Genomic DNA, 15,809 nt, shown 5'->3' with positions numbered 1-15,809 from the left:
TCAACAGACATACCTTGTGGCCGAGTAGAGTCTTAGTCAACTAAGCGGAAACAAGGACTTTAATGTCGGTCTTGGGCAGCTTCTCCCTCAGTTTCTCGACGAGATTGAACGCTGAGGCGACGGGAGGGCGGTTGGGGTCTTTAGGCTCAAGCTCATCAGGAGTGCGGACCTCGATAAAGCGCTCAGTTCCTAGGTGGAACTCTTTCAGATCAGGGGCAGCGTTTTCAGCTGCGCGCTGGGAGCGCTTCTGCTGACTGTCGACGAACCAGACCTTGTTATCAGTGATCACATGTTGTATTTTGAGTGCAGTCAGTGTGTCGATGTCGAGGCAGCCGCAATCCCGAAGAATGTCCACCCACTCGGCGATGTCGGCGGTTTGCAGGTCAATAGGGTCTAACTCGAACGCCATATCGGTGCAATCAGTGTTCAATGGTATGCCTGAGGGGTGCGATAATTTGCGGCGGCTGTAGAGGACGAAACTGATCTCATTGTCGACGTAGACGTTGAAGGGAGCTTGGGGAGCCATGGTATTCTATGCCTCGTCGACATGCTATCCTTTTACACTTGACATATGTCGTGTAGTATCTTACCTTGCACTAGGGGAGCTTATGCGGAGAAGTAGAGATGGAGTAAAGCGTTCAGGGGCTGTTTTATTGGGAAGAAAGGGGAAAGGCGAAGAAAAGAAGAAGAGGGCAAGGGAGGGGAGGAGTTCCTTATGTTGAGTGGTCAGGCCCACAGTTGATGATAGGTGACAACGGGTGAGGAGGGCCGTATTGCAACAATTTAGAAAAGAGAGGCTATCGCAAAGGGAATGGAAATATGCCTGGCCAAGAGCAAACGGATCTTTGCAAACGGAGCAATAATGTGGTCAGCCTGACCACTCAGCAATAGAAAAGATGAATAGAAAAGGTGCAAGGTGCTATTTATTCTATCCAAGGAACTATCTGGCGCTCTTTACTTCGTTACAGCGCATGATTCACTGGGTATCCTTCGGGAGAGTGCATCCAGGCGGTGAGGGCTGCGGCAGGCTGCTGGCATATGTGAATGCGTTGGCATGAGTGAATGAGTCGACAAGGTTCCAGAGTCCTGAGAATAATATTCACCCTCTTTGGCAAGCCCACTAATATGTTGTTGTTTCGTTTGCAACGATCCGTTTGCTCTTGGGCAGGGTAAATGTGCATTTCGATTCCTCTTTCGATAGGTTCTTTTCTCATGGGCCTGTTTTAATCTCGGGAAAGCTTCCTAAGAGGTAGTTGGGATCGACGGCCAGGAAGTGCTTTAATCTCTGAGCTAATAGGCGCAGGATACGCTGATACCGTAGGAAAAATGGAAATTCCTCTAGACCAAAGTCATCACTAATACACAGTTCACCACCAATGTGCATGTTATGGTCGCATATGATGAACAATATAAGCAACAGTATGGACAGAACTTCTGGATTTTGCAAACGTATTGTGCCGTGTATACCTACATGCCAGTAACGGTCATTAGATCAACTTTGTTAGATATCGCATTAAAGTCGCTGCAATTAGCCAAAACATGAGAATATCCATCGCGACTTGTAAATCTATTCATCAAGGGCGTCAGTAGACATGATAAATTGTGACTATCGACATCCCCCCCTGTCATGAGGCCAGCGAATAAGCATCACCCAATGGATCCAGCCCAAGCAAGCCTGATCTGATCTGTACGGGCCGCAGGCACGGGCTTATAGGCATTCCCCTCCTTCACTTTAACCTTTAACGCAATGTCATCACCAACAAAATGAATGCAGAGCAGTATCAAACGCACAATCGCAACATCACGGATAGCCGGCTTGGAGATAATGTAACCATCAATCAGGGCGACGTGCATCACCATTACCCTTTAGAGCCTCCGCAGCCTCGGAAGCCGAACTGGCTCATTCCTTATCTGCGGAATAAGGAGTTTGTAGATCGGCCAGGCCTTGTCGAAAAGCTCAACGCCCTCTTGCCGCATGTATCCGAGTCTTTTGACGATGCCGCCCTCTGGGGGTTAGGCGGATCCGGGTATATTGCCCTGCCACCGTTTATGGAGGCAATCAAGTTGATGAAGAGTGCTACAGAAAGACGCAGATTGCTCTCGAACACGCCTACCGCCAGGCTGAAAACCCCCAGTGTTCGGTGTTTTGGGTGCACGCAGATACTAGAGTCGCATTCATACAAGACTACAAGAAAATCGCGGCACTATTCGGACTGGTAGGGATTGTTGACGGCCAAGACTCGGAGCTTCTCAGAGCTGTCAGCAACCGCATCCAGGCCGAGCCTGAGTGGCTGCTTGTACTCGACAATGCCGACAACCTTTCTCTATTCGGGGTTGTCTATCGAGGAGTAAATGGGGCCCCGAGGGCCCCGAGTTCTCCATTACCTATGGTCGTCTGTAACAGACCGTTGATCTTATTAAACTGTGGCAATATGATTGTGGATAGTGACGCCGCGTCGTCGGCTTATTCACTAAGAGGTACTAGTATACAGGGAGATGTACTATACGGAGTATATAGTTGAATCGGCGATGATCTAAATTCAACAATTCAAACTGGCGTAACGGAGTTGATCGCTGTATTTAATGTACACACACGTACCGTAGTTTGCTCTATACTGTATCTGCCTAGAGGTATCTGCCTATCTGCCTATCTGCCTATCTACCTACATACATGTATCTGTTGATCCGATTTTGTCGCCCATGACATCCCTGAAACTGTGCTGTGCTGTGCTGTGCTGTGCTGTGCTGTGCTGTGCTGTGCTGTGCTGTGCAAGGGGAAGAAGAAGCAAAGAAATGTATATTACTTACAAACTAATTGGCGCCCCAACCGCCCAGCTTGCGTTCCAGCGCCCTGAGCGCCGCTTGCTCGGCGCAATGGCGGTAGACCGCCCGCCAGACGGCCTCCTCGGCGCGGGCGAGGGCCTCGCGGGCCAGGGCACGGGCTAATTTGGCCTCGGCGACGGCGTCGCCAGCAGCAAACACCCTGTCGAGGGCGCGGGGTTCGGCCTGGCGGGAGGAGGGGCCTCGGCTAGGCATTTGGTGGTGATGGTGGTGTTGTTGTTGTTGTTGTTGTTGTTGTTGTTGTTGCTGTTGCTGTTGCTGTTGCTGTTGCTGTTGCTGTTGCTGTTGCTGTTGCTGTTGGTGGTGCTGGAGCTGGAGCTGGAGCTGGAGATGGAGATGGAGATGGAGATGGAGATGGAGATGGAGATGGAGATGGAGATGGTGTTCGGAGGAGATGAAGATGGAGCAGTAGATTTTATACGACCCTTTGTTGACTTCGATGTTTAGAAGGTGCACCACAAGATGTAAACATCGATAGCGAGCAGGCGTATTGCGAGGTCAACACTCAAAATTATCCCTATATGTCCTTAAGGGGCAGGCACTGACAATATGGACCGAGACGATTTCATCCTCCACTAGCCACTTGCGACTGCCATGTTTGATCGCGCGTTGCAACAGTGGTGCACAAAAGTCGCAGCCGAGATCATCAAAGGAGTGAAGCACATCTGAGGAATTTGCTAGTGTTATATAATTGAAGTAAATATCAAGCAATGGTGAAGATATCCCGGTAGGACTGATGCTTGTTTGTTTGTTTTATAAACGACCACTGTATAAAGTCTGGTTACAAAACAAATTCAATATTTGGGCTTGTCCGATACAAAGGGGGAGAGTTTCTGAAATGCATGACTGGTAGGACTGAGGCAGTCTCATAATGCACACTTCGCATCCATACTAGGTAGTCGACAATATCTACATGTACGTTTTCTGACTTGAATCGGGGTAATTGAGAGTGGTTTATGAGCATAATAGTATCCTGATACAGCTAGCATTAACTTACCTTTCGTAAGCATGACCCTTTCATTACTTTCAATTCGATGTGCACATATTATTACGGGTAGGCCAGTTTATCCGGCTCGTCTTCCGCAATCTGGGCGGCCGGGATGACCTCAATGACTTCCTTGGTCTCCTATAACGCGGCGGCAGCTATTGCTGCAAGCCTCGCCATAGATAAAGTCCTTGCTGATCCCCGCGATCGTCCTTTTGTAGCTCTCGAAGCCTGCGAATTTGTTGCGTAATTGGGAGCTTCTGATGGACTATAACAACTGCTCTGTAAGCCCTTAACCTTACAATATTATACTCATGTGTGGTGTTGCAAAGTATATGATGCGTCAGGGCGTCAGATTGCAATTAGGTGTAGATTGATGGCATCGGTGGTGTGTGTATATTACTTTTAGTACGAGTACGGGCTACTATGGTGAAAATAGGAAATATTTTGTGGTGAAAATCGGAAGACTCTTCTTAAAAATAACAATTCGCAACTCTCAATCTCCCACTTGCTATTTCGAGGCTGACGATATAATGCTGCATTATAAACTCTGTAGCACGCAGACAGAATTGCCTAAGCTACTACAAGCTGTTATTCTAGGCGTTAGGGAAAGCGATTATAAAAGGAATTGTTTATCTATAGATGGGCTACTGTCTAGTCTATCGCATATACTTTCTTTTAGAAGCAACAAAGAGTCCTGGAATTTTTTCTTATCTCGCTCTATAACTCTTATTGTTTATTTGGCTGTTGATTTGTCTATCCTAGGCGGGAAGGAGATCTGTGTGGTCTTATATTATGCAATGACACTGTAGGTCTCTATCTATCAATAGATAAAATCATTCTGACACTGTTTCTACGCCCTCTAGGGCACTCTGTTCTATCTGGATCTGCTGCAACGAGATAGGCCGAATGACCTGGCCTGAAAGCATAAGGTGTCGAATTGCGTCACCGTGAGATTTGATAGTAGCTCCATCTAGTAGATCCTGAATTAGATTCAATCTCCAACCATCTTGCTGATGTACGAGAACTTCCCAAGCCTGGACTATAGAAGAGTCCATGGCAAGATTCCAGGTGCCTCTCCAAGTGATTCTACCTTGCCGTATATTATGGAACACCTGATATTTAAAGAGTGCTGCTAAACCCTTTTGTCCGTTCCAAATTTCCATTCTTTCTAGTTGTGGCATCTTTGTAGCTATTGCTGCTGCGGCCTGAAGCATAGCTCTAATCTTAATTGGACTTTTGTCTGGTGAAAGCAAGTTTGAAGTCAGCACAAGCGAAATCAGGTTTGGCCACTCCCAAGACGGTTCAATGTTATCAAAGAAGTGGCTAGCATCTATAATAAATGATGCTGCAAGATGCTCAAGCTGAAGGCTAGCAAGCACGACCATCCGGCTGACAGCTGGTGTTGGATTGCGAATACTCTCGCATTCAGCTAAATCGACACCAAACTGGAATCGCTGCATAAAAGCTGGATACTGTTGATTAAAGTTCTCAAAGACTACGAGTCTCTTAAGATTCTTATTAAAATCTTGAATAGACTTGAAGAGATATAGGTACTCTAAAACGATAGATACATATTGTTAGCAATAGTATATGTATATAAAAAGGGATTAAGCAATAACTTGGGCTGATGTGCAACCACACTTACTTTTATCTGTTTGCCTCTTTATGGAGCCCCATTCCCTCCAGGGTTCATAGTGGACTTCTTGGAGTCTGGGAAACCGGGCAAACATATGTGCAAGCGATTCTGGCTTCCATCTCCGCCGGTTCTGTTGTCGGAGAAGTAATGTGGTTACTGCCGGGACTAATGGAAGCCGATCCCACCATTGTAGCTCTGCCTGATCACTATCAAAAGGTCCCTCTTCCATGACTTCATAAAACACTTTGACAACTGCCGTTCTAGGCGGCGCGCAGTGTCGGAAACCATCAACCCATCCATGTTGAGGATCATTATAGACTGGTCTGCTTGAGACTATCTGATCTATGCTGTGCCGACCGTCTAAAGGAGTATCAGGCATAAAGGTCAGATATTTGAACCAATGTGTTGAGTCACTAGGCGAATAGATGCTGATATCAAGTATTAAACCGGCGCTAGGACTCCATCTGCTGAGGACGGAGAAGAGATTCTGAAATGATGTAGTGATAGGACAGTGATCTGTATCACTAATAGCGACTGCTTCTCCAAAATCCGCGCTTGAACTGGCTGGCGCGCATTTGGTGCAATCGTATTCATCAAGTTCCAAGCAGAACCAAATATAGCTAATAAAAGCCCGATTGCGATGAGTTATTGAATCAAAATCAACAAGTCGCGATGGTGTTAGTTTGATTCGAGCAAAGTTATGTTGCTCGAGCTTGGTCTGCCACTCTCTGGACACTGTGGCAAAGCGACTTAACCTGCAGCCGTCTTGCACCAGGGCTTCTAAAATGAGAAGTCGAATTTCTCTAGGCAAGCCATCCCAAGTTGAATCCCATTGTTTGTTGCCAAGTGATGTTGAAAACATTATATGACCAAAAGCGGTGATAGTTGTGGTAATGGAGCAATGTAAGAATACGAGTTGGAGAGTATAAGATACAAACGTGTGCAATAGTTGTAAAGAGGAATGGAATTCGGCGACCATCAGATACGCAAAATGAGAAGGTAAAGCGTCGGGTTAAATACCTATCTGCGTACAATGTATCTCCGCTTACTTATCGGAGTGGAAAGTTATATATGTGGTGCAGCGATCTTAAATGCCGGATTGGATCAGCGCCACAGAGCTTACCACAAGCCCCATCATCGGGATGCTATGAACTTACGTGTAGCATGTGGAAGAAATTTTAAACAAATAGAATTTGAATTGCATTTATTGCCCACGCCTGGCTGCTACACGCGTCCAATATACATACACTCGCCAGTAGATTAGTTGTAACGCGCTTTCAAGTGCTGGGCTCTGGGCCAGTAGGTCTCCCCATGTTTTCTGCTGCCTTGGATGCAGAACATGAGAGATTCTATTGTCTCGACAGCAAGCTATTGCCAAGCAACAATATGTCACCCGTTCAACTAGTAGCTAGACACTGGTAAAGACCATCGAGTTTTGCTGACATACCACTAAATCCAGTGCCTGGTACAAGTTCTGCCTTTATCCCTTTAGCGCTGTTGATATTCCGACTTGAGCTGTGTGAACTCAACGCAGCAAAGGCCTTGCTAAATGAGCAACATGAACAACTTCCCTCGGCCGCAAAAGACGACAACAGCCATCTCCTCGGTCGGATGGCAGGAACATAATCGTGTTATTGCCTTCACCGGATTAGGCACCTATGGAACAAATGCTCTTGATTCGCACTTTTTCCCAATATTTGATTCGGCCTGCTGGTAGGCGTGGGCCGCGGAGCCCCGAATCGGCCGGATCCAGATGATTCATTCAATCATCTTCGGCTTGGAGACGTCGTTGGTGTCGCAAAGGGAAACCATGGCAAGCCTCCAAAAGCCAACGCACCTAAAGCTGACGGTTTAAACACGTAGGCGGCGTTCTTTAATACGACATGGGAAAATGGAAGAATGATACAGACTTCTCCATCGAATCACAATTCAACAATATGTCTAAGTAAATGGTCGTGACAACCTCCCAGCACATATGACTCAGAAGAAATGAGACCTTTGATCCTTTAGATTAGTGCAGTACGTCTAGGATCGTATGTGATTGAGATTCGATGCAAACCGGTCTATAGCACAAGTCCAACCCTCTTTTCAACTAATCTTCCGCAATACTTGCCGGACGTCGTCATCAATGTCATCAAGGACACTCTCCGCATACTCGCACAATTGGCCATGAGACTTTGCTTCATGGACCCTGAGCGGGTTCACCTTTCTAAACAACTGCTCATAACACTGCCTCAAGGCCAATCCTGTTCTCGGGTTGAGCTGTGCTGTAAACCCATATTCCTGAGCGGCTGCTTCAATCTCGGGAAAGTTGCCCAGAGGTTGGTTGGCATCGATGGCCAGGAAGTGCTTCAACTTCCAGACTGATGGGCGCAGTTGACGCTGATTCAGCGGGAAAGATAAAAATTCCTCCAGACCCAAATTGCCACCGAAGATGGAGTCTAGACCGTATCGGCGGAAGAGATTTGCGAGCTCACCGTTTTCATAGGCTAGCCATAATTCGTTGAATGAGCATGTGGGTAGATTGGGATAATCTTTTAGTTCAACCCCTAGACTTTCATCATAGTCTCTGCTTGATTTATTGCCACCTACAAGCGTACTGTAAATACCCCCAAGCTTTCGCTCCTCGTATTGGTTATGGAAGACGACAAAACCAAAATTGTACCACGAATCAGACCAGGCCAAATATGGGTTCGGATACGAGCTGTCCAAGACCATGGCGAAAAACAGGAAGCAATGCCCTTTGGATGGAGGCTCCAAAAGTTTAACATGCTTGTCGCGATCTTCTGGGTCGAGGTAGGGTCTCGCCGCATTTATAGCTCGATGGAGGGCATTATCCTCACCAACGAGCTGAAGTGGTGGAGTTGAGTTATCAAGGATGTGCTGGTTTCGAAGGAACCATGGGAAGTAAGCCCCACGATTGTTCTCAGACAATTTGGAAAACGCCTCTATAATTTTGCTCACGAGGATATTTTTCTCGCGCCATTCGTTAAGCTGGATAGCCCTAACATCTAGATAGAGTATGAGGCCTTGGTAAAGGCCAAGGAGGTGACTTTGATCTCTCCGGTTGTGGCACCGAGTGAACCCAAAATGCTCACGCGTCTCTGAGTCTTGAGGAATTTGATCTCCAATAACATCACGACAAAGCATATCAGCTGTTGTTATCCCGCGGGCTGAACACTTGGTGAGATGATAAAATGACATTTGATCTTGGCATTTTTCACTGCAGAACCAGTCCAGGTTGCAGAACTGACAGCGGCGACTGGTCTCTCGTTCGCAGATACCACATTCGCCTTGCAGTTGCTCAGGTGTCGGGATTGTTCTCGCAGCCCGACCTTGAGCTTTGGTTTCATAATCAGTTGCGCTTGGCAAAGACTGCGTCAATTCCCTGTGAGAAACAACATATTAGGACTTTGATTCACTTGGTTCAAAAAAATAGTGACTCACTCAAGGCTTGTAAAGTCTCCTTCTTTGTCAGCACCGGACCTCGTCCTTTGGCGCTGTGATGAAAGATACTCTGAGACGAGGGATAGCATATAAGGGTTTCGGCCAGATTGCGGTATCTTGGTCGCAACTGAAGAGCCCCCAATGGTAGACTCAGGAGCGTGTACAAGTCCGGTGGTCTTCCCACCACGTATAGATTCCTTCATGGCCTTTTCGACATTCTTGAGAGCTTGAATGAGCTTTGAGCGTTCCTCTCCCGCAAGCCAAGGTGTTTCGGGCACCGTCCAGAGATCGTAGAGCTTGCCATGGCACCCCCTTGTAGTGTAGGATCCAAAGTTCTGGACGAGCCTGTAGCAGAGGAAACAGCTGCGCTTACTGCAGCCCACGTACTTGAATATGACTGCGCCCGTGCAGTCGTGATTTGTCGCCGCCAAGATGACTTGCGTTTCTGCATGTACTTTGGAAGCCGATGCTTTCAATGTGTCAAATTTTTGCAGCAGTTTGCTCTTGTTCCATGGACTTTTCTTTCTGCCGGCTGTGACAAGGGAATCTGCCGTCTTGTCGTTGAGTTCAAGATCCAACGATTCAAGCGTCTTCTTCAACGACCAGGCATTGCTTCGATCCATCCTTTTCAGTTTGGCTGCGCTAGTTGGTGAATCTACCCATGGAAGGATACGAAGATTTTGGAAACCGCAGAGCCTCTCTGCGCTTCTGATTAAAGTGTTAAAGCATGTCCGCGACTTACCAAGGAAGCCCAGCGCGTCTCTCAATGACCTAGTATTGGCATTTTTGCCGGCAATGTCATCAAAATCATGCTCTTTATACAGAAGATGTACATCATGGGCACACTTCACGATTCTTTCGAGGTCATCCTGCGTTGGTGGATGTGACACTGTATTTATAAGAGCACAAAGCTCCTCGAGGTGCGATAGAAGAGATGATGTGCAATCGTTCGAAGCAGGGGTTTTTACCTGGGCCCTGGTAGTTAGGATAGTCTCATCCAGGGTCTTTTTGACCCGGATCATGTCGGAGTCTATCCTGGGCTTGTACCATTGTACCAATGATTCCCAAAGACTCTTCTTGGTAGAAACGGTAGCAGCATCTAAACGGGCCGCTGTTAGCTCGCCATATGTAGATTGGCAAGGCATGTCAGACCTGAAGAATCCAGCGTGGCAATGTCTCGGAGACTAGAGGCTATAGTTTCGAGTATCCGGAGAGTTGCACCCCCTTTGCTGAAGCCATTATTCTTTGCCACGAGAATATCGACTCGATCTGGCCACTCGATCATCAGAGATGATGAAACATGATAGCCTCCTTTCTCATTCGCAGTAAGCTCAGACAACCTATCAAGAAAGGCTCTCTTTAATTTCCCCTCGTCAAACGACAAGAATTCGTTCGCGTCGACGGAACCAGCGTCGTCTAGCTCATCTGGTTCCATCTCTTCATCGAGCATCTCGGAAAAGTTGGAAGCTTCTTCGATCTGGCCGCCATTTTTCAGCCGCAAGAGTTTGGCATAAGCTTCGAAACGTGACTTGTCTAGTCCCTTTACGCCCCAGGGACACGATAAACTCATTTTGAATATTGTTTTGTGGAGTAGAAGGAAAGATATGTTAACCCAGTTCATATGGCTTGGAGTCAAGTCTCGATGCGGCCGAATATAGTGCGGGGTCATAGATATGGATGGAAGTGTTGTGATTTATTTGTTTTATTGGTAGAGCAGTTTTTGACGTATCACTTTGGTTATTTAACACACCACCGTTTGATACCTAGGTAGGCTACATCTCAGTAGTGCAGATTGAAGTATATAGAAGAGAAAAGTTATCCAGCGCCCAATTCAATTTCTCCCGTGTAGAAACACTCATTTAACGCTGCCGTCTGTAGGAAACGTGCGATCCCCCCTACCGCAGGGCAAATATATATTGACGTCTCATTAATGATTAATCGTTATAAACGCGAATTCTTCTGTAATTGTCTGCAAGTAAAACGCAATCCGTATTCTATAAGATCCCCACGATACAATTACAATTACATAGAATACACATACACTCCTGCATTATTAAGCGAGTGCTCAAATCTCTCGCGTCGCCCAGCACCATCCATTATCTTTGGTATCATTCCATACATTATTCCCATTAATTTTTCAGTAAAAGATGAGATTTTCAATCGGGTATTAATAGACATCTCGCCATAGTCGTAAATTTCAACGCTCGCACGTAGTTCGAAAAGGAGGCAACGACACACGTTTATTGCAAGCCGGTAATGGCCAATAAATCATGGCGGTGGTAAAACGCTCGACAACGTTTGCCAAACACATCTACGTCGTCCACCTATTAGCTAACGGGAACCATGGAGTGGGGATAGGGCATTTCAAAAGGGGACATACACATAGGGATGCTAAGCACGCATACGACGACCTGAACAATGGAAATGGCAATCATCGTGTGCTGGATGCCGCCCTTAATGAGCCAGTCGTAGGCATAAAAGGTAAGGATGAAACTAAAGATGTTTTTGAAAATAATCATCAAAGTGAAGCCTTCAACCGTGAGATCTCCTATAACGGGTGTAAGCGGCTACAGAGAAACTTTGGAACGACAATGTACGTGACATCATCGCAGAGGGATATCTTACTGTAAGCATCCACAATGTATAACGAACTTGCGACTGCACCAATAACCATGCCGGCAACCTCGAAGCCAAAGAAGACAAGAGGCACAATGTAGCTGTACTGGCCAGAGATAACATTGCCAGCAGTCAGCGCAAAGCCAAACAAGCCAATGCCACCGATAATCAGCATAGGAATGACGAGCAGAATTCGAAACTCGGGCTCGTAGACGCCGCGATTCTTTCGGGTGAGGTACTTGACGCTCGAGTCGGCGAGGAGGCCGCAGATGGCGAAGCCGCAGAGAGCGCCGACAAAGGCACCCGTGTAGGCGTAACCGGCCTTGACTTCACCCCAAAAGTATGGCGGCCCAAGGAAGATGGCAGCGACGAGGACGCCGATGAAGATGGTCCACCCAATCATGGTTCCTTGAATCAGACAGCCCCAGACAAAGGCCGGGTTGAAGATGAGGGGGAACGGCCGAAGCAGCAGGACCCAGTAGCGCTCATCCGTCTTGGCGCCGTCAAAGAGAGATAGAGATTCGACAAAGGACTTCTTTGGAGTTCTGGCGTTTCCAATTGGCTGAAGTGCATCTGATGTGGGAAAGAGGACGAAGCCGGTGCGTCCTTTTGGTGTCTCTTCCTCATCAGATGGCGGGTTACTAACCGTCGCGATCCGGGACTGAAGCTTAATCTCCTCTTCACCTTCGGCATTAGTGTCGGTGTTGAGCTTGACGTCTCTGCGATATGCCGTCTCAGGACACAGGAGAAACACGGCAGGCAGCGTCGCAGCCATGAAGATGGACACAAAGTAGAAACTCCACTTCCAGCCCATCGCCGCCGTAATCTTCCCGACCACGATGGGCGTGAAAAAGGCTCCGCCAAAAATAGCCAGGTTGGTGAATGCCATGCGCACTCCTCGCTGATGAACAAAGTACAGGTCACCTACCGCTGCGTTGAGCAGGCTTTCATACGGAGCAGTGCCAACACCCTGGAGAACTCGGGCACCCAGCAAGCTGCCATAGTTCTTCCCCACGGAACCGGCCCACGCGCTAGATGCGATGATGATCAGGATGCCCAGCAGGAAAAGATGTCGCTTGCCCCAGACTCGACCAGAGGGGACGAAGAAGATGGCAGCGGCGCCGGCGCCAAGCAGGAAATAACCAGTCAAAAGAGCGACCCTGGTAAACGTCTTGGAGAAGATGCGAGAGAGGGTGACGGTGTTTGCGGCCAAGATGGGCCCGAGCGAGGTGGCCAGGACTCCAGCCCAGCAGAGCGTAAAGGTGACGAGGTCGCGCTTCCACAAGGGCCAGTTGAGAGGATCGTTGGGGTCATCCGAAGGCTGCGGGACCTACGCGCCATGAAGCATGTTAGCACGTTATACGCTGATCAGTATCCGCGGCTGAGGCTGGACAAGGCACGCACGAGGATGATGGGGATCTTTCCGCTGGTGTCGCATTTCAGCCTCGCGGAATCCTGCTCTGTTGCCGTCTGGGGCTGCGAAGGGTCATCGTAGAAATGGGTTGTGCCTGCAAGTATCATCGCCGTTAGTCGCCATTAGCTACATATTAATCGAGCCAATCTCGCGCCGCGCCAAGAGCTGTTCTGGGTTTCCTTCTCCTCACCGATTCCTCACGGGTTTCTCCCTACCTGGAACTTTTTCCCCCGAGCTTGGCTCGAGGATGCCAAACGCCATCTTGACGGCGTCTCTTCTGCTATTATAAACGATGTCGTCTGTTTACAAACCAGAAGAATAGCGAAATACAAGGGCGCAACAGTACAAGTCAACCGGGAGCAGCGCAGAGAGCGGCCAGAGCGTGACCAATGGCCCAGCAAATGCAATGAAACCCGGGAATTTTTGAGAAGCGCCGTGGGGTTGCGTTGCGCGTAGAGTCGAAGGATGGCGTCGCACCAGCAATAAAGCCGAATACGACAATGGTGTGGGAAGAGCCGAGACGGGCTGGCGGGCTCTACTTGCTCTGCGCCTGTGAGAATCTTAAAGAGCTTGGACCCCTGGGAGCCCACTATGGACTTGGTAGCCGACACGCTATCGAGAGGGACGATCAAAGTTGGAGAAGCCTGGTCTGATCTGTGTGGTGGATCGCAGGGTCCCTGTGGCTGTGGCTTGAGCTGTTATATACAGTTTTGAGGCCGATGTGGCGCTGAAGTTGGTTGAGATTTGCACGATGGCTTCGCACTATTGACGATGGTGACGAGTTCAATAGGAGCGAAGCCATTGTTGTAGCTTTCCGTCGGGTGTTATACCTAAATCTGTGCCTATCTACCTAGGTACCTATCCAAGACGCCTCGCACAGAATGCTACACAGTCGTACTATGTACTCCGAGACACCAGCTTCAATGTCCCCATCACAGCTATCAATCAAGACGTCACCCGGGACTACTAACTACTACTTCAGCTTCTTTTCCTCCTCAACCCACTCGTTCCAATCCACAACCTGGCTACACAATCCCTCAACAGTCGTGCAGCACGGCGTGTATCCAATTCCGCCATCCGCCGGCTTCTTCTTCGCTTCCGAATCGTCGATGAGGTAGTGTAAGCTCGTCGCATGAACACCCGGCTGCAGCCACTGTATATCCCCTACTGGCTCACTCAAAACCTTGCCCAGCAGCGGCACCGCATTCACCAGCAGAGCATACCACTCCACCACGTACGAAAACATCAGGATCAGCACCGGTGGTGGGTAGCTGACCTTCATGCCCGTCGTGCTCACGCTGTCCAGTACCGTATAGATGTCTTGGAAGCGGACGGGCTTTCCCTTATCTGTAACAATAAATGGCCGGCCGGCAACTTTTCCCCCATGCTCGCCAAGCAGCGCGTGTTCGTATTGCAAATGCGCAAGCGATGCGTTGTGCACATTGATCCAGTTCTGCACATTGGCGGGCACCCACGAAGGAAATCCTCCAAGCGCCAACATTTTACCTGCAATGTTGTCGTCTTTGTGTCCATAGACGGGGTTGCCGGGACGAATCACTCCTGTAAGTAGAGCCGGAGCCCCGGCACCGACATCTGCTTCGTTCGCGCCGCATATCAGCCTCTCGGCTTCAGCTTTGCTCTGTGCATAAATGGAAGGGAATTCGTGTGGTTGCCGCAGTGGCTCGAAAAAGTCTTCGTTGCTCAGGTTCTGTATAAATCCCTCGGGCTGCTGTGTGGCTCCCCAAGGCGCGAAAAGCCACTTCACCTGCTTCAAAGCCGCGTTGGAACTAGACGTGTAGATGAAGACGCTGGCACCGGCCTTCTTTGCTGCCTCAAGTGAATGCACCGCGCCGGTGATGTTTACCCGAGAGGTGCGCTCGTAGAGAATCTTGTATCGATCAAATGGCCGAATCACAGCCGCCGTATGGAAGACGGTGAGCGGCAGGCCAGCCACAGCTTCAGGCCAAGGGGCATCGTACGACTTGAGTGTTGCCGCCTCGTTGGTGATGTCAGTCTGAATGTATGCCACCTTTGACGGTGCTCCCTGAGAAAACTCTTTCCTAAAGGTAAACGGCCGACGCGCATCCAAGATGCGGATGGCTTCAGGCGGCGTCCCCATGGCCAAGAGATGCAAAATGATCTGGCCTCCAAGAAATCCTAGAGTCACAATCATTAGACCTGCTCATCCTTCTCAGAAACATTTCAGCAAACTCACCTGATCCTCCCACTACAATGTACCGTCTATCCTTCCGAGGTGGCAGCTTCCCCTCCGAACCGAGCCCATCTTTTTTCACGCGCTCAAACACATCTTTGATATGCTCTCGCGTGAGTGGTTCTCCTGCCCTATCAACCACCTCTTGAGGCGTGTGCGAAAGCACCGAGTTCAGCTTGAGCAAGTAGAGCACCAGGCAAATGACGCCCCCTACGAGAGCGATGAGAATCTGCCCCATTGAGGCAATTGGCCAGATGGAACTGGCTAGTCTGTGTAACGAGCACGGTTGAGAAAGAAAGATGAAGGTGGCAGAAAATCGACACAAAATCCATTGAAGCCAGCTGAGCACTAGTGCTGATACCAACTATAAAGCAGCATGCATGGCGCGAATCACAGCGTCTGCCACTAAAGGTTGGCCTAGCTTTTTACTCCTTTGGGGAAACCCCTGAAACAACATTTACCGGATACGATTCTTGCGGGCGCCCTAGCATTTCGTGGAATTGTTACAGATCGTAATATGGGCTTATGCCTCCTACTCCATCTTGCTATTTCCTTTCCTGTCAATGTACGAAAGTCACAAAGACAAAGAACAAGAAGAATCGCCAGCGCAACTGGTAATTTAGTAATGACAACTACATCATGGGACTTGTACACT

General features: G+C 48.6%; 6 protein-coding genes across 6 annotated transcripts; 1 reads left to right on the top strand and 5 right to left on the bottom strand.

The window, feature by feature from the left end:
• Positions 1 to 40: 40 nt before the first annotated feature.
• On the bottom strand, positions 41 to 642 carry TrAtP1_004460 (uncharacterized protein; the record flags this gene model as incomplete). The annotated part of the gene is made up of 2 exons (XM_014083976.2): positions 591 to 642; positions 41 to 532 (listed from the first exon to the last, which is right to left on the bottom strand). Exon 2 carries the CDS (start codon positions 524 to 526, stop codon positions 41 to 43), a length of 486 nt encoding a protein of 161 aa, XP_013939451.1. The 5' UTR covers positions 527 to 532; positions 591 to 642.
• A 984-nt stretch (positions 643 to 1,626) lies between these two features.
• TrAtP1_004459 (uncharacterized protein) lies at positions 1,627 to 2,529 on the top strand. The gene is made up of 2 exons (XM_066112309.1): positions 1,627 to 2,027; positions 2,084 to 2,529. The coding sequence occupies exons 1-2, from the start codon at positions 1,765 to 1,767 to the stop codon at positions 2,520 to 2,522; spliced, it is 702 nt and encodes a 233-aa protein (XP_065968392.1). The 5' UTR covers positions 1,627 to 1,764; the 3' UTR covers positions 2,523 to 2,529.
• A 282-nt stretch (positions 2,530 to 2,811) lies between these two features.
• TrAtP1_004458 (uncharacterized protein) lies at positions 2,812 to 3,036 on the bottom strand (the record flags this gene model as incomplete). The annotated part of the gene is made up of 1 exon (XM_014083975.2): positions 2,812 to 3,036. The coding sequence occupies one exon, from the start codon at positions 3,034 to 3,036 to the stop codon at positions 2,812 to 2,814; it is 225 nt and encodes a 74-aa protein (XP_013939450.2).
• A 4,517-nt stretch (positions 3,037 to 7,553) lies between these two features.
• Positions 7,554 to 10,482, bottom strand: TrAtP1_004457 (uncharacterized protein; the record flags this gene model as incomplete). Its single annotated transcript, XM_066112308.1, has 3 exons — positions 7,554 to 8,853; positions 8,913 to 10,011; positions 10,065 to 10,482. The coding sequence occupies 3 exons, from the start codon at positions 10,480 to 10,482 to the stop codon at positions 7,554 to 7,556; spliced, it is 2,817 nt and encodes a 938-aa protein (XP_065968391.1).
• Positions 10,483 to 10,857: 375 nt separating this feature from the next.
• TrAtP1_004456 (uncharacterized protein) lies at positions 10,858 to 13,569 on the bottom strand. The gene is made up of 5 exons (XM_014083972.2): positions 13,158 to 13,569; positions 12,933 to 13,036; positions 11,538 to 12,858; positions 11,293 to 11,460; positions 10,858 to 11,223 (listed from the first exon to the last, which is right to left on the bottom strand). The coding sequence occupies exons 1-5, from the start codon at positions 13,201 to 13,203 to the stop codon at positions 11,153 to 11,155; spliced, it is 1,710 nt and encodes a 569-aa protein (XP_013939447.1). The 5' UTR covers positions 13,204 to 13,569; the 3' UTR covers positions 10,858 to 11,152.
• Positions 13,570 to 13,675: 106 nt separating this feature from the next.
• Positions 13,676 to 15,455, bottom strand: TrAtP1_004455 (uncharacterized protein). Its single transcript, XM_014083508.2, has 2 exons — positions 15,158 to 15,455; positions 13,676 to 15,099 (listed from the first exon to the last, which is right to left on the bottom strand). The coding sequence occupies exons 1-2, from the start codon at positions 15,390 to 15,392 to the stop codon at positions 13,916 to 13,918; spliced, it is 1,419 nt and encodes a 472-aa protein (XP_013938983.1). The 5' UTR covers positions 15,393 to 15,455; the 3' UTR covers positions 13,676 to 13,915.
• Between the last annotated feature and the right edge of the window lie 354 nt (positions 15,456 to 15,809).

This window comes from Trichoderma atroviride, chromosome 2, assembly GCF_020647795.1.
Source record: "Trichoderma atroviride chromosome 2, complete sequence".
Taxonomy (NCBI): domain Eukaryota; kingdom Fungi; phylum Ascomycota; class Sordariomycetes; order Hypocreales; family Hypocreaceae; genus Trichoderma; species Trichoderma atroviride.
This window is presented reverse-complemented; position numbering and strand designations above follow the sequence as displayed.